Genomic DNA, 15,439 nt, shown 5'->3' with positions numbered 1-15,439 from the left:
TAACCAATGCATCCACTATCACTGCAGCCACCACCTTTCTAACTTAACTTTTTTAATTCACCCAATCCTGATATGTGCCCTCTTTACTTATGTTTATTGCTTTAGTGCATTTTTCATTTTAACACCTCTTTTGGTCATCCTTCCTAATATCTACTTCTCTGGTTCAGTGTCCATTTTTGCCTAAATACGTCTGTGTCACATTAATACTGCTATATAAATGCAAACTGTTCTTCTTATAAAAAAATGGGAGTGAATTTCTGTGGGAGTTTTCCGCAGGTCTTCTGCCAAAGTTAGGGCAGAACAGGGAGAGAACCCCAGCAGAAATTAACCCAAGACTTTTAAGTATTTTTTTCCCAATTCTATTTGCTGTCATTCACAGCTTTTCAGCAAATCTGCATTGGTATATCAATTGTCTAATTAATAACCAATGTTTTATGAATAGAATGCAGATTGGGAACCGTAGTGTTATAGAGACTAATTCAATCATGTTATGGCATTTACATTATTGGCTTGCTGCCATTTGTTTTATTCATTCTTGGATGTGGGTATTGCTGTCAAGACCAATCTTAGTTGCCAGAGAAGGTCTTCTTGAACCGCATAGCAGTTTGATACAACTGAGTGGTTTGCTAGGTCACTTCAGAGGGCAGTTAAGAGTCAACCACATTGGTGTAGGACTGGAGTCCATACAGACCAGGTAAGAACAGCAGGTTTCCTTCACTGAAAGGCGTTAGTGAACTAGTTGGGTTTTTACAACAATCCAACAGCTTTAATTTATTTTACTGATACCAGTGTCTTTTTTTGTATTTTCAGATTTTTTTTTAAACCAAGTTCAATTAATGTTTTATTTTCAATAAACTATTGGTCTCAGGTTTGTACCTATTATAGAATCCATCTTTCTTGCTCATTCTCTTAATAATTTAGCAATATAATTTTACTTTGTCTCCACTTACCTTGCCTGCTTGACCTCGCCCATATTGACACAGCTATGAAGACCAGTACTCCTGCTACTCCTCCAGTGAGTGCACCTATGTAAGCACAACTTATCATGGAGTAATCTAAAAAATAAAGCAAGGATATTTGATGAGAGCAGGTGGGATCGAATAGATATTCCATAAGTAAAGGTGATCATAATTCAACAGGGCAGTGGTTAGTACCTGTGACAGCGGGAGTTGTGCAGGGTGTGTTAGAACAGGGAGTTTGGCAGTTTACATTTTTGTAATCAAGTTTTAAGGGCATTGTCATCTTATAGGTATTGATCTCAGACTAGCAGCTGTACAAAGTGAGTTATATTGCTAGGTATACATGACATTTGTCTGTAGAAAATGGAGGCCTTTTCATATGCACTTGCTTACATGCTGACAGGGCTTCAGTTTAACATCGCCAGCAAGACAGCACTCCTTCCGTACACCACTGAATTGTCAGCCTACATATGAGCACAAACCTTGCTTTGCGCTTGGTATCATACAAACTGTGATAAAAGGAGATAAACTTCTTTCAGTTTGGTCAAAAGGCTGCAACTTCCTCTATATATTTCAATGAAGTATATAAGGGGGATTGGAGAGAGGGTTAGAAGGGTTGGTTTGGTTGGGGGTAGCTTTTAGGAGTTAGCAGATACAATAACAGAATATAAAATGTGATAGAAACATTATCTTCTCTTACATATTAACTTACAACATCCCAAATATTATATTAGTAATTTAATTTCCCATTTCTGGTTTTATAACTCATAGAAAAATTACAACAAATGCATTGATTTTTTACGAAAAAAGCAGTTTGCCGATTAAACGGCATTCTTACCATCTGTTCCATTGGTTTTGACAGGATCAGTTAGATTGGACTTTGCATTTGGATTACACTCAGCAACTGTTGTCACTACTCCCTCTGAAACTGAAAATGCTTATGAGGAATTAATAATAAACATGGATGGACATTCTGTTACAAATACATATTTTTGTGAATTAGGATACTGTCAGATGTACAAGATATCCCAAAGTGTAGGCAATTTGCATTTTTAATGATGGCCAGTTGATCTCTCGTGGTTTTGCTATCTCAACTCCATCTTCCCGCACTATCCCCATATCCCTTGATATCCAAAAATCTATCGATCTCTGACTTGAATATATTCAATGACTGAGCACCCATAGCTCTCTGGGGTAGAGAATTCCAAAAGATTCAACCCTTTGAGGGAAGAAATTTCTCCTCATCTCAGTCCTAAATGACCGACCCCTTATTCGGAGACTGTGACCCCTATTTCTAGACGCCCCAGCCAGCGGAAACATCCTCCCAGCATCTACCCTTTCAAGTGGAAAAACTCTGAAGACTGGGGTGGTTCAGTAAAGCTACCGAGGAGGTAAGACATTGTCAGGGAGGTGAGCAGAGGCTCAGGCTAGTGGCAAGTTGTAATGTCCGTGTGTAATTGAGACACGGACTGCAGAAGTTGGTTATAACAGGTGTTTACTGAATGGAGACAAAACTGGAAGTACTATACAAAGTTACTGCACAGGCTTATATACAGGGGTGGTCACTACTGGTACTGCAGTATATAGGGGCTGCAGAATATAGTTCCTTCTTCAAGGTACATACACTACAATTCCTCCCCTTTTAGCTAAACAGTACATAACATTCGATTAATAATTAAATAGCATATTTACAATTACAGTTGCTATATACATTAGCTGAAGTTAATCAATTATAAATTCAGTCTTTGAGGAGGCTTCCTGATTCTGTCCAGATAACGCCTCTTTGGGGTATCAGGTTCTTCTGGCAAAGTTGATTCGGGATCAACGTCGTTGTTTGGTTCGTCTGCTTCCAATATCACCGATTCTGAGGTAGATGCAATTGGTACTTCGGTTTCATCACCAGGTGTATAGGATCGTGGTGTAGATTTGACATTTTCCAGTGACTCTAGAATCTGGTCAGCATGGCGTCTTACAATGCTCTCTCCAACGTCCACGGTATACATTAGAGGTCCTTGCCGTGTGCAGATCGTTCCTGGCTGCCATTTCTCTGTGCGGTAGTCCCGGGCCAAAACTGGTTGACCTATCTTGAAACTCCTGGTTGGCCTTTCATTCATATTCTGAAACTGCCTGTTCTCCACATCTCTTCTGATGTTTGGCTTAACCAAATCCAAGCAGCATCTTAGTCTTCGATTGAAGAACATCATGGCTGGAGTTTGGTTGGTAACCGCATGTGTCGCATTCCGGTAGGCAAACAAGAAGTTATCCACCTTGTGTTGTAGGGGTATGTCTTCATTACACATTGCCTTGATAGCCTTCTTGAATGTTTGAACGAACCTCTCAGCCAATCCATTGGTGGCTGGATGATATGGGGCGGATGTGTAATGCTTAACACCATTGTTCTTTAAGAACCTCCGGAACTCTTCAGACACAAACTGTGGTCCATTGTCAGAGCAAATCTGTTCAGGCAGCCCATTTCTGGTGAATATGGTTCATAAGACTGATAGTTTTTTCTGTGGTGGTTGAGGACATTTTTATTACCTCTGGCCACTTTGAATGTGCATCCACCACAATTAAAAACATCGAGTCCATAAATGGACCAGCAAAATCAATGTGTACCCTTTGCCATGGAGATGAGGGCCACTCCCATGGATGTAGAGGGGCTTGTGGTGGGGCGTTTTGGACCTTCTGGCATCCTGTACAGCTCTTGGTCATCTCTTCGATTTCTCTATCGATTCCCGGCCACCACACAAACGCTCTGGCTAAGTTCTTCATTTTTACCCCTCCCAGATGACCCTCGTGAAGCTCATTGAGCACTCTATCCTTCAATTTGGGTGGAATTACTACTCTGGATCCACACATCAAGGTTCCTCGGCACACTGACAGCTGTTCTCTTCTCGGCGAGAATGCTGGCAACAGTGGTTCGCCATGTGCTGGCCATCCCTCCACCGTTAAATCATAGACCCTGGAGAGTGTCGGGTCATTTCGTGTTTCCTTTTCTATGTTTGCATTCATCACAGGTAGACATTCGACTATGGTCGAGTGGAATACCTCCACAGGATCCACTGCAGGTGCTTCTTCCACCGTCGGCAACGGTAGGCGCGACAATCCATCAGCATTCCCATGCTGTTTAGTTCCTTTGTACTCGATGTCATATTGGTGTGCCCCTAGGAAAAGGGACCGCCTCTGTAGCCATTGTGCTGTCATTATCGGGACGCCCTTCTTAGGGTTGAAAATGGAGACAAGAGGTTGATGATCAGTTAGTAGAGTAAATTTCTGTCCGTGCAGGTAGTGATTGAACTTCTTCACCCCCCACACCAGGCTGAGGGCCTCTCTGTCAATCTGGGCGTAGTTACGCTCGGCTGCAGTTAATGAGCGTGACGCAAAAGCTATCGGCCTCTCTGAACCATCAAGGGATTTATGTGACAGTACCGCTCCAACGCCGTAGGGAGACGCATCACATGCCAGTCTTATCGGTAGTGATGGGTTGTAGTGAGCCAATACTTCTCTTGAAGTGATCAGGCCTTTACACTTCTGAAAGGCCCGCTTACAATCATCGCTCCATTTCCATGCTACTCCAGTTTACAGCAGGGCGTTCAGTGGGTGCAGAATTGTGGACAAATTCGGCAAAAACTTATGGTAGTAATTCACCAATCCGAGGAATGACCTCAGTTGCGACACATTTTCAGGCGCTGGAGCCTTAACTACCGCTTCAATTTTGTCAGGGGACTTATGTAACCCCTCTTCATCAATCACGTGGCCACAATACGATATTTATTTCTTAAAAAACTCGCACTTGGGGCGATTGGCTCGTAGCCCATGTTCTCTTAGTCTAGTGAGCACCTGCTCTAGGTTGGCAAGGTGTTCACTGTCATTTTCACCTGTCACTAGGATGTCGTCCAAGTAACACTGAGTCCCCGGAATCCCTTGCAGGACTTGTTCCATCGCTCTTTGCCATATAGCCGGAGCTGATGCTACTCCGAATACCAGTCGATTATACTGGTAAAGACCTTTGTGAGTGTTTATCGTGAGATATTTCCTAGAGGATTCTTCAACCTCCATCTGCAAATATGCTTGCGCTAGGTCAATTTTTGTAAAACGTTTCCCTCCAGATAGTGAGGCGAAAATATCTTCTATCCTCGGAAGAGGATACTGTACTGTGTGAAGGACTGGGTTCACAGTCACCTTGAAGTCCCCACAGATGCGAACCTTCCTTGGCTCCTCAGACTTATTGTTTAACGTTTTCTTCATGACAGGAACGATGGGTGTCGCCCACTCGCTCCAGTCTACCTTAGATAACACGCCTGCATTCTCCAGATTCTCCAGCTCTGCCTCAACGGCTGGGCGAATTGCATACTGTACCGGTCTTGCTTTGAAAAACTTGGGAATTGCATTCTCTTCTATTTTTATCGAGGCGGTTACGCCCTTAAGAGTCCCCAGTCCTTGTTGAAATACCTCTTTAGCGTTAGCTAAGATTTTTGACAATCGTCCAGGTGTGACGTCATCATCCTTTTTACCAGCCACAGTCAGTGCCTGAATGGAGTGCCAGTCTAAACTTATCTTTCTGATCCATTCACGTCCCAATAACGGTGGTCCACCATCTTGCAGTATGTACAGATACAATTTCTGTATTTCCTTGCCGTTGTATTCGACAGGCACCCTTATTTTCCCTCTGGGGTATACTTTCTGCCCCGTATATGTCTTCAAGACAATGGATGTGTCTTTCAAGGGTATGTGTGAGAATAGCCGCTCATAGTCTCGTCGATTCATGATGGTCAGGGCTGATCCTGTATCCAATTTCATTTTGACTTGGGACCCTGCTATCATGAGGGTGACCCAAATGGTTCGGTGATCCTCTTTTGCGATTATGTTGTGTAGTTTGAGACAGCTTAGTCTCTTGTTCCCGGATTCACTATCGCTCTTCTGGTCTTCGGAACTACTGTCCGTCATCTTTTGTACTTTCCTGTACTTTTCCTTAGTAGTCTTTTTGTTGTCGTTAGTCTTCTTCCCGGACCTGCAAACTCGTGCAATGTGTCCCATCTTTCCGCATTGCCTGCATGTTTTGTCCTTGGACCAGCAGTCCTTCTGGTCATGGGTTGTTCTGCCGCAGCGATAACATTTTTCAAATCCCCGTGTCATTTTATGGGTGCCGTATTCCTGTGGCTTTTGCTGTATTTCCACAGCTCCCCTTGCTGCTGCTTCGTACGATACTGCCACGCTGAAAGCCTTATCTAGCGTCAGCTCTTTCTCTGAGAGTAACCTCTTCTGGGTTCCTTCACTCAGGAGTCCACAGACAAATTTGTCCCGTAGGGTATCTGCCAGTCCTGCTCCGAACTGGCAGTGCTTTGATAGCTTGCGTAGTTCCGTAAGGTAATCAGCATTGCTCTCATCTTTATGCTGATTTCTCTTGTGGAATTTAAATCTTTCTGCTATCAGCAGTGGTGTAGGATTTAGGTGTTCCTGTAGGATATCAACAATTTCATTAAAACTCTTCTCCATCGGTTTGACTGGAGTGATCAGGTTCCGCAATAGGCCGTACGTTCTTGCGCCCATTAAGTTTTTCTCATCGGCTACTTCATTTGCCTTGCAATATACTTCGACTCTTTCCACATACGTGGTCCAGTCTTCGATTGCATTATCGAAGGCAGTGATATTGCCAGTCTTCGGCATCTTGGAGATCTAAGATGGCGCCTCCCGCACTTTGCCTTCTTCCCCGATTGAACAAAATGGCGCCTCCCGCGCTTTGCCTTCTTCCCCGCTGGATTAAGATGGTGCCTCCCGCACTTTCTGCCTTTTCCGCTGCTGCCAGCGCTGTTGCTGGCGTTTTTATGCCTTGATGGCGACGCCCTATGGTCTTCGCGCGCTTCCCCCCGCGCTGCTGCCAACGCCGCTCTCCGCGGTCCCCGTGGCAAACTGCAGCTCCTCGCGGCTTTCTGCACTTCTAATTTCTTTTTCTTTTATTTTAATTACTGTTCCCGTCGTCAGAGCAGACCCTATGAGACACTTCCCTCCCTCTTCTTGGGTCTGTACACTGCCCGGCTTCGTAGCACTGGCCGCGCCCTGTGTGCTCCACCCTCTCTCTCTCTCTCCTCTTCCCGACAACGCTGCTCGGCCCCGTTGAAAAGCCACCCGATCGAGCTCTAGCCCGCCGCAGCCCAGGAAGGATCAGTGTACTACCTGCCACCAGCCCGATTAGCTGGAACACCATAGACTGGATAACCAAGCCCAGCTCTCGACAGCCTCTCCTGCAAATCTTCGAATTTGATGAATCAGAGGGCGGTTGCCCATGGTCGACGCCCGTTTCTTCTGTTTGTTTTTTTCTTTTTTTCTTTTTGGATTTCTTCCTTCTGGCTTCGACCTCTAATAACTTCGCTTCAGGGATGGATCCCCATGAGGTGGTGCAGAACTGTAGGTAAGTTCGGATCTGTTTGTCGCCAATGTAATGTCCGTGTGTAATTGAGACACGGACTGCAGAAGTTGGTTATAACAGGTGTTTACTGAATGGAGACAAAACTGGAACTACTATACAAAGTTACTACATAGGCTTATATACAGGGGTGGTCACTACTGGTACTGCAGCATACAGGGGCTGCAGAATATAGTTCCTTCTTCAAGGTACATACACTACACAAGTGAAGACTTTTTGAGGATTAATTGCAGCCAAAAAGTTGTTTTATTGCTACCCAGTCCATCCCCACAGGTTGGACCTCTGTCAGATCTCCCATGGACTAATCTTTGTCAGATTTGACAATTGATCCAGAGACCAATGAAATTTCTAGGAAAATACATTCACTGAGCAGGTCAATCAGGTGGACCAGCCATGTTTTTAATAAAATAAATTGAAATGTAGTTGTACTTATGATTGCCTAATGCTTGTCATTTTTTAAAAATGGACCGAGGAAAATAACTATTGCTGCCAGAGCTGTAAATGTGAAATATAAAAATGGACCTGCAGATAGTCTGGGCATCAGACGCTCGGCTAATTTGCAAATCTGACCATACCCTGATCTATTTTAACATCAAGCCCAATAATCTCACAAACTACAACAGTCACTTTAGTCACGATAAAAGCTCAGACTGTGATATCATCAAAATCAAGACTGAGGGATTTTTGTGTGAAAGGAGTGTAACCAACTGCAGTTGCAAAAATCTTCACCCATGAGATAAACTCCAAAGTGCAAACAAACGCAGGTTCCAAGAACAACCAATGAAAATATGGATTTATGATTGAGTCAGGACAACAGAGAATTGGGGGAGCCAGACCCATATGTTGGCTCTTGGTGAATTGCCATATAAAATTGCAGCCAATGCACAAATATAATGCTGCTTTTTTATTGCACTTAACAGGGTGCTTGTGCTGTTGGTTCCTCCTGCACAGGTCTTGCATGGTCATCAGCAACCTCAAAATAAACTTGCTGGATTTATTGAGACAAATCCATTTTTATGGCACTAGTACCCCACTAAATCAAAGAAGCAAAGCAACTTAAAAGTGGGAAAGCAGTTTGCAAATGTTACTCTTCCAAAACAGGACGACACAGTGATAGCACAAGCATAAAAGTGCTTCAAGTGAACATAATGGCTTCTTCTTGAACAATACAATATCACCTGTTGTTCATCAGCACATTTCCCTTTTACAAATTAGAAAAGGGATTAAGAACGTGTTGGCATTGGCACAGCCACTCATAAAATGACGGAAGGAATACCAGAGGTCCACCCATGTGCCCACAAGCCTTGGCTTAAGCTTGCTGAAACCAATTATTTTTGTTTAATATCGCTGGCAAGGCTGGCATTTTTTACCCATCCCTAATTGCCCAGAGAAGGTGGTGGTGGTGCAGTTCATCTTTGTAGCGGTTTGATACAACTGAGTGCCCTCTGCTCACAAGCCAGTTAAGAGTCAAACATGTTGGTGTGGGACTGGAGTCACATTTAGGCTGACCAGGTAAGGACAGCTGGTTACCTTCTCAAAAGGACATTAGTGAACCAGTTGGGTTTTTAAAAACAACCCCCCAGCTTTACATGGTCACTTTTACTGATACCAGCTTTTTATTTAAACCAAACTCAAATTCTCAAACTGCCATGGTGGGATTTGAAGTCACGTTCTCTGGAATACTAGTCCAGTAACATAACCATTACATTACCATATACTGTATCAAATTGATAAGTTTGAACAGAACTAGCTACTTTGCGCCAGAGGTAGACAGGCTCAAAACAGAGGAAAATAGGTCCCTCGTTGTCAGTACATTGTCCTTCTCTCCCGTCAGCCTGTGCTACTAATCCTATTATAATATGTTTTCCTCTTGTGCTGCCTTTCTTGCTCTTATCTCTCTAATCTCTAACAAATGTGTACCGGCTATCTCCACTCCACCCCAGCCTGCGTCCGCTGGTCTTTCTCGCCTTTTTCTCTCGCTGACTTTTCCAAAATCAGATAGCGGCAGCTGTGGCCACTTCGTAGTGAATTTTCGACGGGGGTTCTCCCATTCGTCCGCCGTAAATTAGACGAAAGAGCCGGCCGAACCCCCCCGAAAACGGCGAAATGTGTGAAGTACAGTCCCCACCACTTAAAGCGGACAGTCGCTTATCTTGGCCAAAATGCGGTAACCTTTGCAATATTTGAGCAACTCACTTTAATCCTGGAATATTGCTCGGGAGTTTCCTAGCTAGGTGATGGTTACACTACAATATCACAGCAAAATACTGCGGATGCTGCCGCTACTGGTTCATTTCTTTTCTGACCCCGTGGAAAACAATGGCCGTAAAGTAATTACATTTAGTGAAGAGGAAATAAAAGTGAAGAAAATGTCGTGTGAACTACTTGAACAAAAGAGAACTCAAAATAATGAACTTTAGATCAGAGGTGTTAATGAGAATTTTATGTGTCAACCTGCGAAAAGCCAGACGTGGGGACGTGTCGGTGAATGAGTCATTTAAAGAATTTAAAGAACATTATTGTCTCAATGTTCCCAGCATAGATTTCTTTTAACCTGCATGCAATCTAACTGGTGTTCCTTTGGCAACCCTTCGTCATGGTTGCACAGGTATACTGAGGCTGTTTAGTTGAATATTTGACTCTAAAAGCACTTTTACATTTGGTATATTTGGAGTGGTCCTTCACTACTCTCCCAAGTTTGCATTGGTAAAGAGTTTCCTGTTCCCAATGGCAGAATCGTAAACTCCTGTGATCCAAACTGCAAAAGTGCCCCTTTCGCGCGATCGCTGGGCACCGGAGATGACCGTAATATCATTTAGTTTTATAAGTTTCCTTTTGTTTTGTTGGATGCAATTTTAATTTATTGTTTATTCGTTGTACCTTTTTTTTTAAAGCGTTTTGTTGATGACACTGGGACAACCTAGTTTAATCCTCCTGGGTTTATTAGCAGAAGCGCCAAATGTAAAAGTGCTTCGATTCTCACTGGATTCTGTCGGGCAGATTACATGGAACTTAAAAAAATGTATCGATCACTATATAGCCCGTGCATACGTAATTCAAATGATGTGTGATAACGGAATAACGAGGTAAACCATTCATATTTCTACAGTAAAGACTATACTGCAAAAGTTGTGACGTGTGGCAGCATATAAAATACAGTTAGTTCGAGGAATAGGTCCTGTAATAATTGCAAAATACTGCGAATGCTGGAAATCTGAAATAACAACAGAAAATGCTGGAAATACTCAGCAGGCCAGGCAGCATCCGTGGAGAGAGAAACAGAGTTAACGTTTCAGGTCTGGGACCCTTCATCAGAACTGGAAAAAGCTGGAAATGTAACAGATATTAAGCAGGTGCAGAGACAGGGGGGAGGGGGGTAGGAGGGGAGGAAGAAATAGAAAGAACATCCTGTACTTTTGTAAGAGGCAGGAAAGATAAAATGTTGCAAATGGGAATGGCAAAAATCATACTGCATGAAAAATGGGGGCAGGGATAATTATCTGAAATTGTTGAACTCGATGTTGAGTCCGGCAGGCTGCAATGTTCTTTCTATTTCTTCCTCCCCTCCTAACCCCCCCCCCCCTCCCCCCCTGTCTCTGCACCTGCTTAATATCTGTTACATTTCCAGCTTTTTCCAGTTCTGATGAAGGGTCCCAGACCTGAAACGTTAACTCTGTTTCTCTCTCCACGGATGCTGCCTGGCCTGCTGAGTATTTCCAGCATTTTCTGTTGTTATTTCAGGTCCTGTAATAAGTTCAGTGCTCCGGGGTTCCCAGCGTGGAGCAGCAGTGGGGGGTGGGGGAATCACCGCTATACTGTTTAGCCCAATCTAGCTCCCCTCTGGAAACACTGCATTTATGAGACTGGGAGGCGATGATTTGGGTGACTGTGATCATTGTACACTTTGCATAAACTACCTGGTCTATCCAGGAATGTGTGTTTTGTTAAAGATGGATTTGGATGTTAAAGATGAATATGTTAAAGATGAATATGTAACCTTAGTGAGTCCCAAGCAAAGACATCTTAAAAATGTAAAAACAAAACTCCACAGCGGCAGGATTTTGTTCAAAGAAAATAAGGTAAGGCCACCCTAAGTAATCTAACAGCTGCAGAATTAAGTTTCTGACAAGTCACGATTATGTTTCCCCAATAATTTTACTCTACTAAAATAATGAATATTTAAAGTTCAAGTTTCAAAGACTACAATGGTTAGCAGTTCTTTAATTAATCCTGGATTTAATGGTGGACATACTCACCGAACATGTACACTTGCGTGTCCTGGGTGAACTCTTCTCCATTCTGATATGTGACGATGCAGGAATATTTTCCGGAATCGTTCAGACTCGCATTTTGGAAAGAGAGCGAGCCGTTCGGGTAGATGTGGGTGCGGTTCGAGTACTGACCGAACAGAAAAAAACGTTTCGGATTGTCTTTATCCGATATCAACTTGGCGATGGTGCGCGGGCCCGAGAGGCTGGCATACTTCCACTCTACCGTTTGTATCTGTGCAGCGATGCCCACGTCTGGCACTGCCAGGAATATGGGTCCATTGACCATTCCGTTGACTACTTTGGGGCTGGGTCCGGTGGCCGCTGCTTGCAGTACAGCTGAAAGAGATCGAACACAGGGATAGACAACAGATTTATTTGAAAGGTTCACAGTAGAGGGACGAGGTAACGAAAAGTGACCCAGTTGACGGGCATGGGGTTACCTTGCAGCCAACAGCTGTACAGTGCCGCCAGCTGAGCTTTTCTTGACCAGTTCATCACTGAACCAATTCTACACCTTCAATCTGTTGCACGAGGCACAATTGCAGCTATTTTAATCTTTTAGCATCTGCAAGTGATTCTCGCCTCTGCTCAGATAGTGCTTAGAGGAAGGAAGAGGTGAGTTACGAAAGCAAACTGTCAACTGCAATAAAAATGTAAAAGGTTCAATAAGTAGTTGAATGAAAGATAGGCGGGTAGTAATGATGATCATTGTATGGCAAGCAGACAGAGTCAGTGTCCAACTATCTAAACGATAGCAAAATACTGCAGATGCTGGAAATCCGAAATAACAACAGAAAATGCTGGAAAAACTCAGCAGGCCAGGCAACATCGTGGAGAGAAAATAGAGTCAACATTTCGGGTCAAACTCTTTGTCAAGACTGGAAAAGCACAGGAAATGAAATAGATTAAAAGGCCGGGCTGGGAGAGAACAAAAGAGAAGTGAAGAGACATTAAGAGGTATTCAAAATGAGACGAGATGGTGATAGGACTAGTGGAGACAAAAGACGGCTCTAGATTAGGTGTGAAATGTGCTGGCAGAATGGGAGACAGCTGCCATGTGGGAGAGAAAAAAGGGGGGGGGGGGGGAAGAGCCAAAACAAAGGTGTGGATAAAAAATCTTCCAGTTAGGCACTTTACAGCCTTCCAGACTCAATATCGAGTTCAACAATTTCAGATCATAACCTCGGCCCCCATTACATTTTTACTTATTTTTTATCCACACCTTTGTTTTGGCCCTTCTCCCCCTTTTTCTCTCCCACATGGCAGCTGTCTCCCATTCTGCCAGCGCATTTCGCGTCTAATTTAGAGCCGACTTTTGTCTCCACTAGTCCTATCGCCATCTCGTCTCGTTTTGAATACCTCTTAATGTCTCTTCACTTCTCTTTTGTTCTCTCCCAGCCCGGGCTTTTAATCTATTTCATTTCCTGTGCTTTTCCAGTCTTGACAAAAAGTTTGACCCGAAATGTTGACTCTATTTCCTCTCCACGATGTTGCCTGGCCTGCTGAGTTTTTCCAGCATTTTCTGTTGTTATTTCCAACTATCTATAGTAGGGGTAAATATTTCAAGTAAAGCTTTTACATCATGGGCTGTACTATTTAGTAGATCATAATTTCCGTGTCGTGGTGGTATTATACATAGATTGGTTCAACGAATGGGACATTGTATTTAAAGTGATATGACGCAGAAATAATAATTTAAAAGTTTTACTTGATGCATATAATATGGGGAATCGTGCTTCCGTCAGACAATTTCTTTCGTCCAATTGTTACATTTTGTTTCGATTCATTTGGATATCTTTGGAAAATGTAGATTGTTCCAGACCAAAATCTAAGTAATGTTCCTGGTAATTATAAAACGGGACTTCCAAAAGTTCTGACTTGATTTCTTATAAGAGAAATCACAATTTGTCACTATTTATGGGGAAGTTGTATATTATTGGGAGCAATGACTTCAACTGCCCCACACGTTTCACTCCCCTGCATCTGAGCTAAGTGGCACAGTTGTGAAAGGGTATCACATATTCCTCGACTCGTTCTCGCACTGAACATTGTGATCAATGATTTCATTAAAAGGAGTGCAACTCAATTCAAATTCAAATGTCTGACACATTCCACTCAAATATTAAAGGATTATAGCATTTAAGTATTCAAAATTAATGAATTATGTGTCCTAAATGGTGTCCTTGTACACGAATCACTGAAAGGTAACACGCAGGTACAACAAGCAATTAGGAAAGCAACTGGTATATTGGCCTTTATTACAAGAGGATTTGAGTATAAGAGTAAAGATATCTTACTGAAATTTATATAGGGCCCTGGTGAGACCACACCTGGAGTATTGTGTACAGTTTTGGTCTCCTTACCTAAGAAAGGATATACTTGCCATAGAGGGAGTGCAACAAAGGTCCACCAGACTGATTCCTTGGATAGGGGGATTGTCCTATGAGCAGAGATTGCATAGACTAGGCTTATATTCTCTAGAGTTTAGAAGAATAAGAGGTGATCTCATTGAAACATACAAAATTCTTACAGTGTAGATACAAGGAGCATGTTTCCCCTGGCTGGGGAGTCCAGAACCAGGGGTGACAGCCTCAGAATAAGGGGACGGCCACTTAGGACTGAGATGAGGAGAAATTTCTTCACTCAGAGGGTGGTGAATCTTTGGAATTCTTTACCCCAGAGGGCTGTGGAGGCTCAGTCGTTGAGTATATTCAAGACAGAGATCGATAGATTTTTGGACATTAAGGGAATCAAGGGATATGGGGATAGTGCAGGAAAGTGGAGATGAGGTAGAAGATCAGCCATGATCTTATTGAATGGCAGAGCAGGCTCGAGGTGTCGAATGGCCTACTCCTGTTCCTATTTCTTATGTTCCTATGTTATCAGTGGGGAAAAACAGTGAACAAATCGGGGCGAAGGTGTGGACGGATTGTTGGAACGAATTTAGAAACACACTGTTCTCAGTCGAGGTTACGAGTACAACATGATAAATTTGGACAATTCTGACCCGCAATCTTTTATTTAGACATTTTAGTTGCAACAATAATAAAGGCATTAAGCTAGTTTAAATGCTCCCTTAGATTTAACTCCATCTCGTTTTCCCTCGTAGTGTTGGTCCCAGTGTGTCTGTTGTATACACTTCGTAACACTCACTAATGAAAGTTATCTTTAAGGATGCAATTACAGTAATTAACGGCAGCGACAAAGCGATTGCTATTTCCTAGTGAGGCTATAAATGATAACCTGACCTCAGATGAGGTAATCTCACACCACTTGGGTTTGATATGTCGTGGAGGGTGACCAAATTTAAAAGTTAAGACTTCTTAAACTTACCAGGAATCAGTTTAAATGCCTGCACTAGCTAAGTATTTAAGTGAATATTTGACTGAAAGCTGCCTCCTATTTCACATTGTTCGATAATTACAGAACCTCAAACCTATTTCATGCAAAACTACAAGAGTTCACACTTACAAGTTTGGCAGTAATTGAGAAATGCCAAAGGGGTTAACCCCAATATATGAAGACGTGTTTATTAGGCAACGTGAAGCCGGTGCAACTCCATGATAAATTTAACTAAAATTATTAATTTGTCCAATTTCCATATATCTGGTGCATTATAATCAATGCTAACTTAGCTAAACTAATACCGCGGAGTCAGCAAAACATCGAATGAACTAGTGTAAAAGCAAATTCAGCTATGGAGTGTGCTATTCCATGAGACAAGGGAGGGGGAATGCACAGCTTACTCAAGAAACTTTAAAAGTGATAATGGGTGCCGTGAGCAT

At 42.9% G+C, this 15,439-nt stretch overlaps 1 protein-coding gene across 1 annotated transcript in view; it reads right to left on the bottom strand.

The window, feature by feature from the left end:
- LOC147107520 (uncharacterized) overlaps positions 1 to 15,439 on the bottom strand; it is a 39,034-nt gene that overhangs the window by 18,649 nt on the left and 4,946 nt on the right. Inside the window, exons 3-5 of the mRNA XM_086007394.1 lie at positions 11,640 to 11,990; positions 1,798 to 1,887; positions 951 to 1,055 (exon numbers count right to left, since the gene is read on the bottom strand). Of these exons, the coding sequence (XP_085863520.1) occupies positions 951 to 1,055; positions 1,798 to 1,887; positions 11,640 to 11,990 (546 nt within the window). The remainder of the gene's footprint in view (positions 1 to 950; positions 1,056 to 1,797; positions 1,888 to 11,639; positions 11,991 to 15,439) is intronic.

Source organism: Somniosus microcephalus, chromosome 14 (assembly GCF_052327205.1).
Source record: "Somniosus microcephalus isolate GS21.2 chromosome 14, FLI_Smic_1.0, whole genome shotgun sequence".
NCBI classification, from domain to species: Eukaryota; Metazoa; Chordata; class Chondrichthyes; order Squaliformes; family Somniosidae; genus Somniosus; species Somniosus microcephalus.
The sequence above is the reverse complement of the archived record's forward strand: the minus strand, read 5'-3'. Positions and strand labels throughout refer to the sequence as shown.